The 19,132-nt window shown below is 46.2% G+C and overlaps 1 protein-coding gene across 1 annotated transcript; it reads left to right on the plus strand.

Moving 5' to 3' along the window:
* The first annotated feature begins 1,472 nt into the window (after positions 1–1,472).
* Positions 1,473–15,084, plus strand: LOC112547435 (uncharacterized). The gene is made up of 5 exons (XM_025189608.3): positions 1,473–1,614; positions 3,683–3,740; positions 8,119–8,179; positions 9,335–12,657; positions 14,943–15,084. The coding sequence occupies exons 1-5, from the start codon at positions 1,599–1,601 to the stop codon at positions 15,034–15,036; spliced, it is 3,552 nt and encodes a 1,183-aa protein (XP_025045393.3). The 5' UTR covers positions 1,473–1,598; the 3' UTR covers positions 15,037–15,084.
* The last annotated feature ends 4,048 nt before the right edge of the window (positions 15,085–19,132 follow it).

Genomic DNA, 19,132 nt, shown 5'->3' on the forward strand with positions numbered 1-19,132 from the left:
ATTTGAGAATAGTGGAATTTTGGGAAAGGAAAGGTGTCTTGATTTTAATTTTGTCATTATTAATTGTAGATGTACAGGATCATTAAGTAATGCAATTTCTACGGAGAATGGGCTCCTAAAGGGGATAGTGCCAGGGAAGTGGGCCACTAGGACCCTCTTAAAAAGTGATTCGCTTTGGGACTCAATATGAGAACTCCTGTATAAAATTACTGCTCCTTTATGTCGTTTATGCTGACACAAAGTCATAGCTACAAATCTGAGTGAAACTGAAAAGTGCTTGCTCACCCGTGTAGTTTAGTCTGTTCCAGTTCTCCTATCGTTCCGGTCTCCCGGACACCTGGGGACCTTCCATTCAGCCATTCAACTAGCAGCTGTCACTTGTGCCTCCTCTTTCAACCCTCTTCCCCAAGTGGAACACTTGCACGTGTGGACTTTTGAACGTGACATGAGCACACAATGGTTTCTCTACTGCAAATAAGTGCTGCTTTGCATGAGGAAAGGCTGCAGACTCAGCCCCCTAGTTTTATGGATGAGCTGGGCAGTGAGCAAAAATACTAGGAGTCTTCATATGAGTGGAAAACAAAATGTCATTATGATGAAGTGTTACTTAAAAAAACCTGGCAATACCTAAACTGCTCGTTTTCATACTTAGCTACAGGTTATGCTTGACTTGTGCTGTCTGAAAGCATGGAGGCCTATCCACTATGTATTATGTGTATATATTTCACTATCATGTGGATTGCCAGCTTTAAAACTGATTTTTGTATAAGGAAGCTTTGACTGTACTCTCAGTTTAACAAATAATTAATGTGATTTTCCCCTGCTAGAGTCTTGCCTTGGCTGAGTTCTTCTAGGGTGAATCACTGAGAATCAATCACTATGAATCACAAGGAAACACCAGCAATTAACTGGTATCACTGTACTCTTTAAACAAAAAGAACCTCTGGGAAAATAATGCTTGGGGGATCCACATGATATGTTGTTGGGATACTGTACATTACAAGAGTTGGCTTTGTTATGCTTTATTAGCAGTCACTGTGCTTTGTGGTGTCTGGCTAACAATCAGATAAGACTAGTACATGTTAATATATACACAGCTAATGAAATCGTATTTCTAGCTTTGCTCTTCCTGCCTGTCTGGAAAGAGATGGTCAGATGCACACTGCCAGCAGGCACACTGCACTGGTGAATCCCTACTGCGCGCAAACCAGGGTTTACACCGCTGAATCCACACTGGGCAGAGAGTGTATGACCGGATCCGCATCCATCCCATCACCCACGCTGCCCTGGAGGCGGAGATCCCATCCGCTTTAGCAGCCGCGGATGCAGCAGGACAGTGCGCACACAGTTTAGCCGCGCAATCCACGTTGCGCACTGATCGCGGACCCCGAAGCGCAGCAGCTAAAGGCGCCCGCGTTGTCGGTATTTGCCCGTCTGACGTCAGAAAAGCGCCTGGGGACGTCACGCGTGCCTTGAGTTTCCCACGGGGCAGGAGGGATGGAGGGGGTTAGTGCGCGGGGGGGAGCCGGCAGCCAGCGCCCCACATCGGCTGCCCGGCCCTCTGCGTGGGGCAGAGAGGGGCAGAGGCAGCTGATGCAATGGGGGAGACGAAAGGTGAGAAGGAGAGGGCTGTGCCCTGTGGGGCTTTCCTGCATAGAGAGCAGCTGCCCCACTTTGCCCCAGTGAGGGGGAGGCAGCAGCCGTGGGCACAGCTGCAATCTGCCTGCGCACCTCACTGGCGTCCCTGGCTGCATTCAGCCATCAGCTGCCTAAGATTTATTTTAAATGGCACCCATTGCTGTAGCGCCCTGGTCTCCAACCAGTTCGGAAGCAGTAGTCACTATAGTGGCTACTGCTATAGGGAACTAGCCACGCTATTCTGAAAATGCTGGCGTCAACTAGCCATGTTATTGAAGCTAACTAGCCACACTCAACTGGCCAAACTGCTGCATGTGGCTACTGGCTAGCATGTTGGGCATCATGGCCTTAGCATCTAGGGGGTAATTAAAGTCCAGTCTCAGTCCAAGTCAGTTGTCCCAGAATACTAAACCTTGGGATGACAGGCGCACATTTACCAGTTGGATTACTGAAAGGCCTCCCAGAACTAATGTGTTTTACAGTAAAAACTTGCCACATCCCAGAAAGGGGGAAATTTGGATCAGTTCTGGACATGCTATCTGGACACCTCAATCCAAGCAAGTCCATGTGGCAAAACCCCAGGAAAGCTTTAGTAAGCCCTGAAGTCTGAGGGTGTGTGTTTACACTTGTTTCACATCCTTCTCTGAAGGTTGTTGGAAACATATTTTGTTCTGGGTTTAAACAGGTTCAAGGAGTCTATGTATTTAGCTTGGTGTATGGTTACAGTGCTTGAAAAGCCAGTGGCATGTTTAGAGTACCTGTGTGTGAGCCTATGGTGTTTCACTCCTCTGATGTCTCCTGAGCAGCTCAACAAATCCATTAATTTTGCATCATGCTCTAAAGTTATATCAAGTCAGAACAGAGATACCTAAACCTTATTTCATTAAGGACCATTTCATTATTATTATATAATGCTACATCATTTATGGAAAATGTCGGGGGTCCTTTTACAGTAGTGGTTCCAGATTACCTAATTGTCCCAAGATTCTTGTGTGACTTTTTTTAGAACAACCATTGTACTATATAACTTCATTTTGCATAGTATCTTTCATTCAAACTGTATCCCAAATTACTTTGCTGAGTTCAAGACTACAGCAACAGCAGAAAGAGGGAAAACAAACTAAGCAGAGAGAAAATGTATGTTTCCACCAGTCGTTTGAAATGAGCCCAATAAGGGAGAGGCAGAGAGATACAAGCAGACGGTAGCAGCAAAGGAGCCTTCTTCACTGCCAGCACCCAATTGCATGGAGGGAAGGAGAGAAGGCCAAATTAAAACAAGAGATGGGAAAAGTGAAAGGAGGGAGGACAGACAAAAGCTGTGAGATTGGCATTACAGGGATAGGAGACAAAATTATAATTTAGAACTGGATTTTGCAATGCATGTGGAGTAACATTGTTTGATGATAAAATTAATTTGGTCATGTCTCCCCACCTCCCAAAATACTCTCTTAACAGAAACTAATGACTTTTAAGGTTTCTTTTTTATTGAATGGCCTTGTTTGCAAGAGTTTTCTCTGTTGTTAATATTGCTGGGCTAGCCAGGTGAGAAAGTTCTAGTGTAGTCTGACTCTGCTAGTCCTTTTCAGTGCTATGTCAACCTGGCCCTCTTAAAGAAAGCTGACATAGTGGCCTCACATTGCAGTGGTGGCCCTCTTTTGTAAACATTCTGTACTATAGCCATAGCTTATGTTTATAGTTAGCACTGGTTGCTCAGTTTAGGCTTGTAGAACTCAGCCAGAATCAGGGGCGTACTCACTGTGGCGTACATTTTTAATGGTGAGTGTAATCAATCATTGAATCTCCATCACTGACAATTTTTAAATCAAGATTGGATTTTTTTCCCCTAAAATATATGCTATAGGAATTATTTGGGGGACATTCTATAGCCTATATTATACAGGAGGTCAAACTAAATGTCTCTTTGGACTTTGGGAATCTATAACTGAATTGTTTTCCAGCTTTAGCGTACATTGGAATCCCTGGGATGAATAAACTGGAAAGCAAAACCTACACTGTCCTTCTGTCTCTTCTGTTCTGCTTACAGGGAGCTGGAAACAATGCTTTTGCTGTGCTGGCCCTCCACAAACAAAATCTTCAATAAGGTAAGCCACATTTCTGTTTCCAAAACCTGTCTACACTTCAAAGTTTTGTTGGATTGTCTGTGGTGGCAGATAGTGTGGGGGGGAAAAAAACCTGATATCGCAGCGGTGACAGCAGAAACCCTCATGTATATGCAATTATAATACCAAAACACCCTTTTGCTGGTGTAGTTTATTTTGTTCAGGGAACTGGTATAAGCAGTAAGAACTCTTTTGCCAATGTAAACTGTATCTCTACTCTTGTGTTTTTCCAGTATAATTATGTAGGGAATCTTCTAGTGTAGGCAAGGTTGTAAGGCTGGCTTGAGATATGGGGATGGGAAGGGAGAGATGGGAACCTTCAATAGAGAAATGTTGACATCTCCAGAGCAGGTCTGCTTTCCATGGCTTTGTTCTGCCCTTTGATGGAGGGTTGAGTGGTGTTGCACAGGACAACAATACATTGGATACAAAGGTGCTGCAGGAGTTAACATTTTGGCTTTGTCTCTACTGCAGGGTTTTTGTGCAAGAAGCCTTTTGCGAAAAAGTTCTTGCGCAAAAACTCATTTAGACCTCAAAGTGCATCGCTTTTTGCGCAAGAGAGCATCCACACTGCATGGATATTCTTGCGCAAGAAAGCTCTGATGGCCATTCACAGAGTGGCCATCAGAGCACCTGTGCTTTTTCCTATAAGGATTTCTTGCACAAAAACCCCTCTGGAGCATCCACACCTGCCTTTTTGCGCAAGAGCTGTAGCACAAAAAGAAGTTATTCCTCGTGGGGAGAGGAATAACTCTACTGGCAAAAGCCCTCTGTTCTGTCAATTTACTTGCGCAAGTACGCGCTTGAAATGTGGACAGTCTGCTGGTTTTTGCACAAAAATGGCCATTTTTGCACAAAAACCTTGTAATGTAGACATAGCCTTACAGTTTGAGATTGTCGGAAGGAAGTAAATGTCTGATTGTTTATGAGCACACTTATGCATACCAGCATGTAGGGATCACTTCATCCTTCACTGAAATGCAGCCACTTCTGTGGTAGAACATGGTAGCTGTTTAATTGCTCACAGAAACACTAGGCAGCACTTTAAGAAAGGAAGGGTGCTGTGATTATGACCTATTGTTTTTTCCCTTTTCCTTATTGTGCTGCTGTAGTTGCTTACCTTTTGCATTTGTTACACTCCCTTGCAATCCTTAGACAAGAAAATGCACTCTTGGCAATTTATTTTTGTCCCCCAAAAAAGTTGGGAACTAAAATACAATAATTCTGAGTGTTCGTCTTTATAAAATGCAATTGTCCTTTGCTCCCGAGTCATTTATAATGCCATGCAAAAATTCAAACTGACTCTGCTCAACCATAATGATTCTTCCCAATCCATAAAATCCACAGTCTTTCCTCTCAGCCCTTCTCTCCCATCCACCCATCTTCCTGGAAGTAGCATGGGAAATGGTTGCTCCTTGCAACACACTGCGAAGGTCAGCACATTCCGGCCTCGCTGGTCCCAGACTCTTTAGCATCTGACCCAGTTCAAAGCAGATAAAGCTTGGAACCCACCTTCCTGAGACAGTGCTCACAGCCGCTAGAGGCTAATGCAGTACTAGGATACTAAGGTAGGTACGAGCGACCAGGAGTCCTGTAGCACCTTATAGACTAACCAAAGTGACCTGCCAGTGTCCCCCGGGGGACAGGGGCTCCAAGGAAGGCCAGAATGGGGTTAGAAGGGCTCAAGGGGAGCCCCAATCCATGAGGCTGTCATCCCTTAAGTCCTGTTCCCCTCCCAGCCGTGCACCCCCCTTGTGTCCTTACCTGCAGGGAAGGTCCTGCAGCATCCAGCTGTGTCCTCTCCCTGGCTCCAGCTTGCAGGTGCCCGCAGGGGCAAGAGGCCGTCTTGCTGCCCTGGGTGCTGGCACTCGGGTTGTCCCAGCGGGCTCAGCGCAGGGCAAGGCTGTGTGTGGGCTGAGCAGAGCGGAGTCCCGGGGGGCTCTCCTGGCCTCGCTGTGGAGAGCGCGCGTGAGCGCAGGGCCGGCCGCCGAGGTAAAACCATGAGGCAGGAGCTCTGCGCCCAGCCCAGGGCGGGCGACGGGTTTGCAATCCCTGCCTGGCGCCCGGCGGGTCTCAGGCGTCCCTGCACGGCAGCCCCCCTCCGACCACACTGTGACGCCGAGGCGAGGGGCTGCAGCCCAGACGCTGCCCGCCGGGGGGAGAGGGGCGGAGCCTGGGCCCTGCTGTCCTGTGGGGGAGGTGGGAGGGAGGACCAAGCCCTGCTGCTCCCGGTGTGAGGGGGAGGGGTGGCCCCTGAGCTCTGCTGCCCCCGGTGTGGGGGGGGGGGTGGCCCCCGGTGTGAGGGGGAGGGGCGGCCCCTGAGCTCTGCTGCCCCCGGTGTGAGGAGGAGGGGTGGCCCCCGGTGTGAGGGGGAGGAGCGGCCCCTGAGCTCTGCTGCCCCCGGTGTGAGGAGGAGGGGTGGCCCCCGGTGTGAGGGGGAGGGGCGGCCCCCAAGCTCTGCTGCCCCCGGTGTGAGGGGGAGGGGCGGCCCCCAAGCTCTGCTGCCCCCGGTGTGAGGGGGAGGGGCGGCCCCCGAGCTCTACTGCCCCCGGTGTGAGGGGAAGGGGCGGCCCCTGAGCTCTGCTGCCCCCGGTGGGAGGGGGAGGGGCGGCCCCCGAGCTCTGCTGCCGCCGGTGTGAGGGGGAGGGGCGGCCCCTGAGCTCTGCTGCCCCCGGTGGGAGGGGGAGGGGCGGCCCCCGAGCTCTGCTGCCCCCGGTGGGAGGGGGAGGGGCGGCCCCCGAGCTCTGCTGCCCCCGGTGGGAGGGGGAGGGGCGGCCCCTGAGCTCTGCTGCCCCCGGTGGGAGGGGGAGGGGCGGCCCCCGAGCTCTGCTGCCCCCGGTGGGAGGGGGAGGGGCGGCCCCCGAGCTCTGCTGCCCCCGGTGGGAGGGGGAGGGGCGGCCCCCGAGCTCTGCTGCCCCCGGTGTGAGGGGGAGGGGCGGCCCCTGAGCTCTGCTGCCCGCCAGTGTGAGGGGGAGGGGCGGCCCCTGAGCTCTGCTGCCCGCCAGTGTGAGGGGTGGGGGCTGGCCCCCGATCTCTGCTTGCCCCCGATGTGAGGAAAGGGGACCAGCGCCCGAGCTCTGCTGCCCCCGGTGTGAGGAGAAGGGGGCTGGAGGTCAAGCTCTGCCGCCCCAGTGTGAAGAGAGGGGGTCAGCGCCTGAGCTCTGCTGCCCCCAATGGGGATGAAAATCAGTCTTCAGTTCCAGATCTCAGCAAGTCTAATTCTGGCCCTGGCAGCCCCAGTAAAATGGGGTTAGAACAAGGACCCATGTTCTGGTCCACCTGATCCCCAGTGTGAGAACTGCTGATAGCCTGGACTCTGTTTCCCATAGCCCTCATAGGCTCTGCCAAGCAGAGAATAGCTGGAGCGCATTATGTTCTGGCTCCAGCTCCTTTGCGCCCCCTGCCCTGACATGAACCCTGCATCAGAGGCTGGGGACTGGCTTAATACTTCTCCACCAGCTCTCCACCAGCGGGGGAGATGGCCTGGCTAAACAATAGCAGCCAAGTGTGAAGTAGAACATCCTTGAGGTTGCTCTACTTTATTGTGGGCTCTTATGATTTTAGAGTTAGCTGCAAAGAGGGCTTGAAACAATTTTGCCCTCACCTCTGGCCGTCTGTTCAGCAAAGGTGAGCCAGATGAGAGATTCCAGCTCATAAAGCATGTTCAGACCTTGGTTATTAAAGATGGAAATTTAGAAAGGAAAATGTGTGTTTGGTTGTTTATAGGATAGGGAAGAGTTGCAAAATCGCCAGGCTCTGGTCTAGTGAGTATACAATAATCTAGGGGTGAATTTTTGGACCTATTTAAGTCAATGGCAAAACCTCCATTAATGTCAGTGTGAGGGGAGAAGGCAGGATTTCACATGTGAAAAGACGTGCTAGGTGGATAAAATCAACATGCCTTGAAGAAAAGGTTTGGGGTTGAAGTTTGGAAGATGAAGTTACAATGAAAGGAAGGGAGGTTAGTACGAAAGCTTAAGTCTCTGCTTGCTGGTTGCCAACAGGAGAGATTTACAGGTGTTATAGCAAAGGCAGGTTTTGAGGAGGGACTGAAAGATAATAAGGAAACCACTTTATAAATTAGTATAGGGAGGTTTTCTTACACATAAGCGGTGGCAAGGGAGAAAGCACACCTCAACAAGTAGCATCCTTTCCTGTGACAAACTTGGAGGGAAAGACATTTTGCTTTAAGTCACCCCAAAAGTGTTAGAATCTGTTTGGGGTCATGTCCTCCTTATTTTAAAGATTTTTCTCTGTTGTGTATTATGATTGCTGTGTATTAATTTATTGTATTAATTAAATGCACCATTGCTGAGAGATTAACAGGGTCTGAATCTCTCTGTCCCATCCTGTACTGCAGTATAAATATAAGCAATGCTGAGCCAGAGGACCTTCCTGAGGAGGCAGAAGAAATAAAACAGGTAAATATTTGCATGAGCAGACACACTGGTGAGTGATAGCTTTAATTACACATGTCCTTTTAAGTAAATAATGGACCACACATATATATTTAATCCCATGGGTTGAGTGCACTTTGAGCAGCATGTTAATAAGTTATTAATAAGTTGCGTATTAGTAAGTTGCCTAGGGAGGTTGTGGAATCTCCATCACTGGAGATATTTAAGAGCAGGTTAGATAGACCTCTATCAGGGATGCTGTAGATGGTACTGGGATGACCTCTCGAGTCCCTTCCAGTTCTAGTGTTCGATGATTCCCTACAGCCCATCAGCTAAATTCAGTGTGATAAACATAGACATAATCTGAAGTGCCTTTGGGTTATAATATCATAGAAGTCATATACTTGAGAAGGTCATAGCGACCAGCCCTGTAGCTGAGGCAGGACCTAGTAAACCTAGACTATCCCTGATAGGTGTTTGTCCAACTCGTTCTTAAAAACCTTCAATGAGCGGGATTCTACAACCTCCTTTGGAAGACTATTCCAGATCTTTGCTACCCGTTATTTTTCCTAATAATGAGCTGGTTATTTCAAAATCTGTGCTCCTGCTTTCCTCAAGGAATAATGGTTATTTCAAAATAGTTATTTCGAAATAATGTTAGTGTGGACATTCCGTTGCTGCTATTTCAAAATAACGACTTCCCAGAGTAATTACAAGTAATTACTCCCCAGGGCTTCTTGGGGCTCGAAGTGGAGGTAGCGCATCCACAATAACGGAGCCTGCTTCAGACTAATTTCGAGACTCCCCCATACTGGGGACATGCTATTTCAATTTTGTTATTTTGAGAGTTGTTTCAAATTTAGTTATTTCAAAGTAATTTCCTAGTGTAGACATCCAAGATGAGCTGCTCAGATGCTGATGTCTGTCTTTTGCCCAAATAATGATCATAGCCTCCACCTAATTCTTATTGCTCCAGCAATGGATAGGGGCCCTACCTTGTGCCATGTTGCTGTACCACCTGCCTGTAGGTCTCTTTGCCTAGTCTTTATTTTGTTGGCATGTGTGGGTCACTATGCCAAGCCAACAGGGCTGGAGGACTTTTTACCTCTGGAGCTTCTCTTTTGCTTTGAAAAGGTAGATGGCCATGTTTATATGTGGTTTGGTTTTTGTCTTCTACAGCAAATTACAGATGGGCCATTCTACACTGAGGTCCAGGTGCAAACCTCCTACGTTGAAATACCACCTGGAGAGAAGTGGCGTTGGTCACGATTACAAACAGAAGCTCAGGTGCAAACCTCAGATATTGAACTAACAGAAGAAACTTTCCTCCCATTTGAAAGTGAGGTCCAGGTGCAAACCTCAGATCTTGAAACATCAGAGGAGGAGACTTCATTGCCATCACTAACGGACGCCCAGGTGCAAACTTCACGTATTGAAGTACTAGATACAGAGATTTTATTCCCCATAGAAAGTGAGCCCCTGGAGCAGCCCTCAGATCTTGACTTTCAAGACATTCAGGTGAAGAATTTATTCCCATTATTTGTTGAAGTTGAAGTGCAAACCTCATACGTAGACATACCAGCAGGGAATAAGTGGCGTTCTGCACGACTCCAAGCAGACGCTCAAGTGCAAACCTCAGATCATGAATTGTTGAAGACACTTTCTTCTCTCTCACAAAAAGAAGCCCAGGTGCAAACTTCCAAACTCTCAGTAGATGAAACAGAAGAAGTGCCCTCACAAGCTGAGGCCCAGGTGCAAACTTCAGCACTTGAATTAACAGAAGTGGAGGAGGCGGTGCCCTCCCTGATAGAAGAACAGCCTGTCCCTACAACCCAAAGTGAAGCTGCTGTGCAAACCTCATATGTAGACATTCCAGCAGGGAATAATTGGCGTTCGTCACGGTTACAAGTTGAGGCCCAGGTACAGACCTCAAGTATTGAGTTACTGAAAAAGCTTTCTTCTACATTGCTAACCAAGGCTCAGGTTCAAAAATCAGACCTTGCAGTAACAGAACAAGTGCCTCTTTCTGCTTCAGTAGCCGAGGCCCAGGTGCAAACCTCGAAACTAGAAGTAACAGGAGCCGAGGGAGTACCTCTTTCCCCTTCACTAACTGATGCCCAAGTGCAAACCTCCAAACTTGTGTTAGTAGAAGTAGAAGAGGAGGCGGCCCCATGCCCAATAGAAGAAGTCTCTCTCCCTGTGACTGTAGCAGAAGCTGCGGTGCAAACCTCATATGTCGATATACCAGCAGGGAATAAGTGGCGTTCATCACGGCTACAAGCTGAGGCCCAGGTGCAGACCTCAAGGATTGAGCTACTGCAGAAGCTTTCTTCCCTATCGCTAACCAAGGCCCAAGTGCAAACCTCCAAACTTGCATTAGCAGAAGCAGAGCCGGTGCCTCTTTCCCCCTCACTAACTGAGGCCCAGGTGCAAACCTCCGAACTTGCATTAGTAGAAGCAGAGGAGGAGGAGGAGGCCACATTCCCAATAGAAGAAGACTCTCTCCCCGTAACTGTAGCGGAAGCTGCAGTGCAAACCTCGTACATCGATATACCAGCAGGGAATAAGTGGCGTTCATCACGGCTACAAGCTGAGGCCCAGGTGCAGACCTCAAGGATTGAACTACTGAAGAAGCTTTCTTCCCTATCGCTAACCGAGGTCCAGGTGCAAACATCTAAACTAGAAGTAACAGGAGCGGAGGAGGTGCCTCGTCTCCCCTCACTAACTGAGGCCCAGGTGCAAACCTCCAAACTTGCAATAACAGAAGCAGAGGAGGAGGAGGAGGCCACATTTCCAATAGAAGAAGACTCTCTCCCTGTAACTGTAGCGGAAGCTGCAGTGCAAACCTCGTACATCGATATACCAGCAGGGAATAAGTGGCGTTCTGCACGGCTACAAGCTGAGGCCCAGGTGCAGACCTCAAGGATTGAGCTACTGAAGAAGCTTTCTTCCCCATCGGTAACTGAGGTCCACGTGCAAACGTCCAAACTGGAAGTAACAGGAGCAGAGGAGGTGCCTCGTCTCCCCTCACTAACCGAGGTCCAAGTGCAAACGTCGAAACTAGAAGTAACAGGAGCGGAGGAGGTGCCTCGTCTACCCTCACTAACTGAGGCCCAGGTGCAAACCTCCGAACTTGCCGTAACAGAAGTAGAGGAGGAGGAGGTCCCATTCCCAATAGAAGAAGTCTCTCTCCCCGTAACTGTAGCGGAAGCTGCAGTGCAAACCTCATATGTCGATCTACCAGCAGGGAATAAGTGGCGTTCATCACGGCTGCAAGTTGAGGCCCAGGTACAGACCTCAAGGGTTGAGCTACTGAAGAAGCTTTCTTCCCTATCGCTAACCGAGGTCCAGGTGCAAACGTCGAAACTAGAAGTAACAGGAGCGGAGGAGGTGCCTCGTCTCCCCTCACTAACCGAGGTCCAAGTGCAAACGTCGAAACTAGAAGTAACAGGAGCGGAGGAGGTGCCTCGTCTCCCCTCACTAACCGAGGCCCAAGTGCAAACGTCCAAACTTGCATTAGCAGAAGCAGAGCAGGTGCCTCTTTCCCCCTCACTAACTGAAGCCCAGGTGCAAACCTCCAAACTTGCAATAACAGAAGTAGAGGAGGAGGTGGCCCCATTCCCAAAAGAAGAAACCCCTCTCACCATAACTGTAGCGGAAGCTGCAGTGCAAACCTCATATGTTGATCTACCAGCAGGGAGTAAGTGGCGTTCATCACGGTTACAAGCTGAGGCCCAGGTGCAGACCTCAAGTATTGAGTTACTGAAGAAGCTTTCTTCTCCATCGGTAACCAATGTCCAGGTGCAGACATCCAAACTAGAAGTAACAGGACCAGAGAAGGTGCCTCTTCCCCCGTCACTAACTGAGGCCCAGGTGCAAACTTCCAAACTTGCAGTAACAGAAGCAGAGACGGCATTTCCTGTCCCATCACAAACTGAAGTTCACATGCAGTCTTCATATTTTGAAGCACCAGAGGTGGAGGATGAGATGCCTGCTACTCCAATCAAAGAGAGGCCCCTCCCCCTAACTCTGATGGCAGCCCAGACGCAAACTTCGTATGTGGACATACCAGCAGGGAATAAGTGGCGTTCGTCACGACTGAAAGTTGAGGCCCAAGTGCAAACCTCTAAGCTTGAATTGCCAGAGGCAAAAGAGAAATCTCCTTCCCCATCCCCAAAACAGGCCAAGATACAAACTTCCAGGGTTGAAATAACAAAAGCAAAAGCGGTCCCACTGACTCCCCCAGATGTTAAAATAGTAGATGAGCGGACACTGAAGGAGGAAGTGGAGGTGAAGCATCCGCCCTCTGAATATGTCGAGGCCCAGGTGCAGACCTCGTATGTTGAAATACCTGTGGGGAAGAAGTGGCGTTCGTCCCGTTTATGTACCGAGACCCAGGTGCAAACTTCGTATCATGAACTCCCAGTTACAAAGAGCAAGACTTTGCCCCCCAAAGCCACTGGGGTAGCTAAGAAGGCCACTGAGCGTACATCATCAAAGAAGTAAGTAGAGAAAGCTACTTCTGCCATACTTTCCTGATTGTAGGGCTGAGCATCATATATCTTTTTTTCAAGACCAACATTATAGAAAGCTAATACACTGTCAGGCTTTGCATAGATTTGAAAGGATTTGGTTGAAAGTTAGCTGTGAAGTCATTTAGCCACCTATTTAGAAAACCTTGTAGCTTTTTGTACCAGTACATTCTTTATATCTATAGATTCAGAAGATTTGAGGCTAATAGGCCATTTGATCATTGAATCAGACCTTCTGTATAGCCTAGGCCATTACATGTCGTCCAGTTATTCCTGTGCTTAGCACAATAACTTGTGTTTGGTTAAAGCACCTCTTCCAGAAAGACACCCAGGATACCCTCGACACTACAGCCCAGATTGGCGCTTTGAGATCAATCCACTGATGGTTGATTAAGGGTACATCTACACTGCAACACTATTTTGAAATAACTAGCGCTATTCCAAAATAACTTAGTCTGCGTATACACAGGAGGCAGGTATTTCGAAATAGTGTCAAAATACCATCAAGCTGGAGGACTTCTTGCTCCAACTCCTGTAACCCTCATTGTATAAGGAATAAGGGAAGTCGGAGGAAGAGTGCTCTATTTCAAAATAAGTGCTGTGTAGACAAAATAAGATACACAATTGACATAGCTCAATTTGCATAGCTTATTTTGAGTTAAGCCCTGCAATTTAGGCACGCCCTTAGTGGGTCTAATTCTCCTAGCATCCCTGTTACTCTACCCTAGATGAGACGCGTAAGGGAAGTGACAGAAGAGTTTTTCCCATCATGATATAGAGCCCACAGTAACTCAACTTAAAGTATGTTGACTCCAGCTATGTTATTCAAGTAGCTGGAGTTGCGTAGCTTACGTTGACTTTTAGTTGCAATGCTGATGGAGCCCCAGTGTTGATTGGGAGACATTAAGAAATGGATAATTCACCACTTCCCTTGATAGTTTGTTCTAATCACCCTCCTTGTTAAAAAAAATTGTCTTTTGGCTTCAGCTTCCTCCCTACCATTAGTTCTTATAATGTCTTTCTCTTCTGATTAAAGAAACCTTTAGTACCTGTTATTTTCTCCTTGTGGAGATTCTTACATACTGTAATCAAATCCTCTCTCTAGCTTCCTTTTGATAACTAAGCATCTCTGTAAGTCTCTCATTGCAAGGCATTTTCATCAGCCCTCATATTATTTTGTGGAACTTTTTGGTACCTTCAATTTTTCAACATCTTTTTTAAAATATGGATGTGACCATAGATGCAGTATTCCTATATTGGTCTCACCAATGCTATATACAGAGGCAAAATCCCCTCCTAAAGCGTATTTATTACTCCCTTCTGTACGTGCTCAAAGATCTAGATATCTGGAGACTGGTAATGGGATGATTTGGAGGTATTTCCCAGCTGTCTGAAAGAGTTCGTTGTAGCATTCAGTGCATAGCCCTTTTGTATGTTCAGATAGACTGAATTTTAACCAAAGAGTGGGTTGAGTTGACTTAAATACAGCCAACATGTTGATTAATTGTGTGTGTGTGACTATTTTGCTCATCCTCTTTAGGCACTTGGTGTATATTTATTTTTTATTATAAAATAAATACATTTATTGGATTGGTTAAAATTAAGCGCTTTCAAGATGAAAAGCACTAAATATATCTACTAAAGAATTCTTATTATTGTGATTTATTTGCATGTGGAGTATACTTCCTTTTCCCTTTCTAATTATTCCAGTTGCTGCAAATAACCAGCATTTCCTGCTAGAGAGTGGTCTTACCAGTGTCTTATCTCTCTCTCATCCCTAATCAAAATTAGTCAGTTTGAACCCTGATTGGTAGTTTGAGGTATTTGTCAGCTAGTGATGGGTCAGAGGCAGAAGCATTTATTTAGTATACCCTGAAACTATGGGGATGTGGATGGGAAAGTCTCCTATCTAAACCACCGCTATTCCTAGAGCAAAATCCCGAGGAACAAGGTTTTGAAGAAGCAAAAATAAACAAACATTAGAATTTGCCCAAAGCTATCATCAGTATTTATAGATGTGTTAATTTATACAAAGTGAGGTTTTCAAAGCAACCTAAAGGATTTGAATGCTCCAGTCTCATTAATTTTGGCAAGTATTGGTTGTTCCTATTTGTTGAAGGATTCTCAGTTGCTGGATTTGATAGTAATCCCAGACAAAAAATAAGGTGACATGACTTAAGGATTGACAATGAGTCTATTGTCACAAGGCATGAATAGTTAAAGCCTTTCCTTTATTGTTTCTTTTTTTGTTGCAGATTAGCAAAAACTCCAACACGAGCAACACCGATATCTGTGCACTTACATGTAAAGATGACCCCACGACGCCGGAATGCCAATAAAAAGAACTAGTAAAATCTTGAATTTAAACAAATAAAACCTTGTAAAATAACAAAATTTACCCTGTGAGATTTTCACACTGTGTGAAGGCACAGGGCCATGCCCCTAATTAGTGTATATAGGTTGAATCGCTCTGGTCTGGCAACTTCCATGGTCCAGCATGATTTTAATTAGCCAGATGTCCACTTATCATGGGTGTGGCCAAGTTTCCTGTGGTCCTGAAAAAGTTGTTTACAGCCACCAGTCCCGGCTCTCAGTGTTCTTTGTTGTTCTGTGCAGTTAATTAGCTCTAAATTACCCCTAAAAGTCTTCTAAGAGCCCAGCAAGCAGTGGAAGAGCTGGTAATGCTGCTAAGCCTAAGTGTATTTTTTATGCTTTATCTATTTATTTTCTTGTGCTGATACAGTACAATTGTGTAACGACACTAACACTTTGTTATGAAGAGAGCCAATGAACTTTGGCTTATATGGGGAGTATCAGTACAGTCGTACATTATTAAGGTAGCACTGCAAGTGCTGTTCCAATTATTCGTCTCAGTGAAATAAAAATAGAGACCTACTCGCTACAATATTTACCTCCCATGGTTCAGCCAATTATCTGGTTCAGCTCTGGTCAGGTTCAACCTGTATCAGCATAGGTTCACTGATGAGTCTTGCCCACATGCTCAGGGTTTAGCTGATCGCCATATTTGGGGTTGGGAAGGAATTTTCCTCCAGGGTAGATTGGCAGAGGCCATGGAGGTTTTTCGCCTTCCTCTGTAGCATGGGGTACAGATCACAGCTGGAGGATTCTCTGCATCTTGGGGTCTTCAAAGTATTTGAAGGCTTCAATATCTGAGATATAGGTGAGAGGATTATTCTAGGAGGGGTGGGTGAGATTTTGTGGCCTGCACTGTGCAGGGGGTCAGACTAGATTATCATAATGGTCCCTTCTGACCTTAAAGTCTAAGTAATTGGACTTGAGCAGATATATGGCAGCTGCAGATTAGGCCCATAATTTCTTACTTCCTCACTTCATAAACTCTGTTATGGTTAGGAGTTGTTTGGCATGGTAAACTCCAGGTTTGGTTTTGTCCTCACCCTTGCTAATTTTCATTTTGCTAGAATGCACATTGCTATAATTCACATACAAAACTGTTACTTTACCACATTCTAGTAAAATTTGGGACCACGTGCTAATATGAGGTTTCATGCTATAATCCAGTCAAAGCTCTATCAGTACAAATTTCAACTTTCTTTTTCTGTACTATGGGTTTGTACCAGTTCTGCTCTATCAGTGACTGGCCATCAGTTGTTGCAATTTGGACAAATTCACAATGGATACTACTTTTGCCATAATAAAATCATAAGCATGTGGTTTCCTGAACACTTACACATGTGCCATTGTTAATATTTCAGTTTGATGTTAAGTCTGTATGATTGCACTGTAACTAGCATCTCTAGTTAGGAATGAATTGAGATTTAAATTATAGATCTCTGTTGTTAATAGTCTAATCACTTACCCAAACAAAATGAGCTTCTGGGCTTAGATTCCTAATGGTAGCCTTCAGTTCAGAAGTTGATTTTTCAGAATAATTAAAGCTGCAGGGTTGTTTGGAGTTATCTAAATATAAAGAAACATTGTTTTCCAGCCAAAGTTCAGAATGTTCTTGGCTTTGAATGGCTCAGAAATGATTTGGAAATAGAATAGAAATGTCATGTACACCTAGGTCATGATTCATCAAAGCGCTTACATTTTAGCACGTGCTTAAGTCCTATAGGTAGCATGGGAACCGTAACTCTGAATTTTGTAACTTTTGCATGACATAGGCTATATTTACACTTGCAAGATTTGGTGATGAAAGTGCATTTGACTGGCAGGAATTTCCAAAACTGAAAACCTGCCAAACTGTTTTTTCTGCTAACCGCTGTGGACAACTTGTGGTCACATATGCCACCTCTCTCATTCACAGAAAAAGCAAAGAATTGTGGGCATGCATCCCATAGTGCATTGTGTCACCTTCACTTGCTAAGCTCTGTGGGAATGCGCCACATAGCACTCGGCATGATGGACACATGAAAAGTGTCCCAACAGCCATCTGTTTTCTTCCCAGACATCCCTGGAGATTTCCGAATTTCATGGGAACTCGCGCAATTGTGGCAAAAAAACATGGATCCCTTATCGTGACCACTGTGCAGAAGACATCATGCATTCTTCCACTCTACTCTGCGCTGGTTAGGCCTCAGTTGGAGTATTGTGTCCAGTTCTGGGCACCGCATTTCAAGAAGGATGTGGAGAAATTGGAGAGGGTCCAAAGAAGAGCAACAAGAATGATTAAAGGTCTAGAGAACATGACCTATGAAGGAAGGCTGAAAGAATTGGGTTTGTTTACTTTGGAAAAGAGAAGATTGAGGGGGGACATGATAGCAGTTTTCAGGTATCTAAAAGGGTGTCATAAAGAGGAGGGAGAAAACTTGTTCATCTTGGCCTCTGAGGATAGAACAAGAAGCAATGGGCTTAAACTGCAGCAAGGGAGGTTTAGGTTGGACATTAGGAAAAAGTTCCTAACTGTCAGGGTAGTCAAACACTGGAATAAATTGCCCAGGGAGGTTGTGGAATCCCCATCCCTGGAGATATTTAAGAGTAGGTTAGATAAATGTCTACAAGGGATGGTCTAGACAGTACTTGGTTCTGCCATGAGGGCAGGAGACTGGACTCGATGACCTCTCGAGGTCCCTTCCAGTCCTAGTGTTCTATGATTGTGGCATTGCTAATTATGGACCTATCAGTGCGCAACAATGATGACTCGTGAGATTCTGATTAGGAATTGGATTCTTATACAGATTCATCAGAGTCTGATTCAGATTCTGTCCCCCAGTTATGGGTCACTTGCAGCTCTGATAGCACCGAATCTTCTCCCCATCCATAGATTAACTCTAAAAGCTCTGCATTGCTCCTAGCAGGAGAGAGTTTGGGTCTAGAGAAGTTGCCATGAGGGCCACCATGCAGTGTGTCATGGACACAGGAAATGGGTTTAAATTCCTGGGGGTTGCAGGTGAGAAGGGAGTATCTCTTTACTTGTAAACATTTCACGGCTGGAGGGCAGCTGAGTTCAATACTATGGCGTTTGAGATTTGTAATGCTAGAACTGTGGAACAGGTCTGAAGCATAACACCTGCAATTTTCAGATTACTTATCTCATGCTTGTGACACCAACCTTAAAAAAATTCTTTGCCTGTTAATCTAAAAGCTTTTCTTCTACTGTTTGCATTACTGACAATCTAATTATCATCTTTGGAAAGTGATGATTGAGAATACTGGAGTAGAAAGGCATTTGGCCTCCATTAGAATAGGCTTTAATTTCACCTAGAGCTATTTATTAAGAAGAAGGTTTTCAAAAAGCACCCGAAAGATTTAAAGGTACTGCTTCTGTTGACTTTCACTGGACTTGTGCGTCTAAGGATTTGTTGACACCACAAATAAAGGTATAATTGCAAAATGCGCAGGCATATCTGATGCTGAAACCCATTTTGGATCTTGTACTTTTCTGTTCGAGGTGAGAAAAGTTTGAATGGGGCAAAAGGGACGTATAGGTGGAGCGCCCAGGGCCGACCCACAATATTTTGGCACCAGAGGTGGGGAGCTCAAATGATGCCCCCATGCCACCTTTTCTCCTGCCTGTCTGTTATGTCTCTTGTGCCCTCCTTCCTCCAGCACAGCACTCCACCATCTCTGTACATCTAGAGCAGAGAGAATACATATGCACCAGCAGAAGACACAGTTTTCTACATTCTGGGTCCTAGTGCTTCCCTTCCCCACACACAGTCTGGCACCTGAGGAGGCCGCCTCAGTTCGCCTCCTGGTAAGGCCAGCCCTGGGGGCGCCACAAGGAGACCCCCCCCTCTCCACTTACCCCTTAAGATGCCTGCTGGAAATATCCAAGAATGAACAGGGGGAAGGATCAGAACCAAACAAGGAGGCTGCTTAGCTTGTGAAAGAGATTCTTTAGAACACCTTTTTAGGGTAACAAGTTTCTCGGAGGATTAGGATTAGCTGATGTTCTTTTCTTTATTTTAATTTAATAACTTGTTCTGTTTTCATTTGTAACCACTTTAAATCCTACTTTTTA

The sequence above is a fragment of the Pelodiscus sinensis genome, chromosome 4, assembly GCF_052426305.1.
Source record: "Pelodiscus sinensis isolate ZL-2025 chromosome 4, ASM5242630v1, whole genome shotgun sequence".
Taxonomy (NCBI): domain Eukaryota; kingdom Metazoa; phylum Chordata; order Testudines; family Trionychidae; genus Pelodiscus; species Pelodiscus sinensis.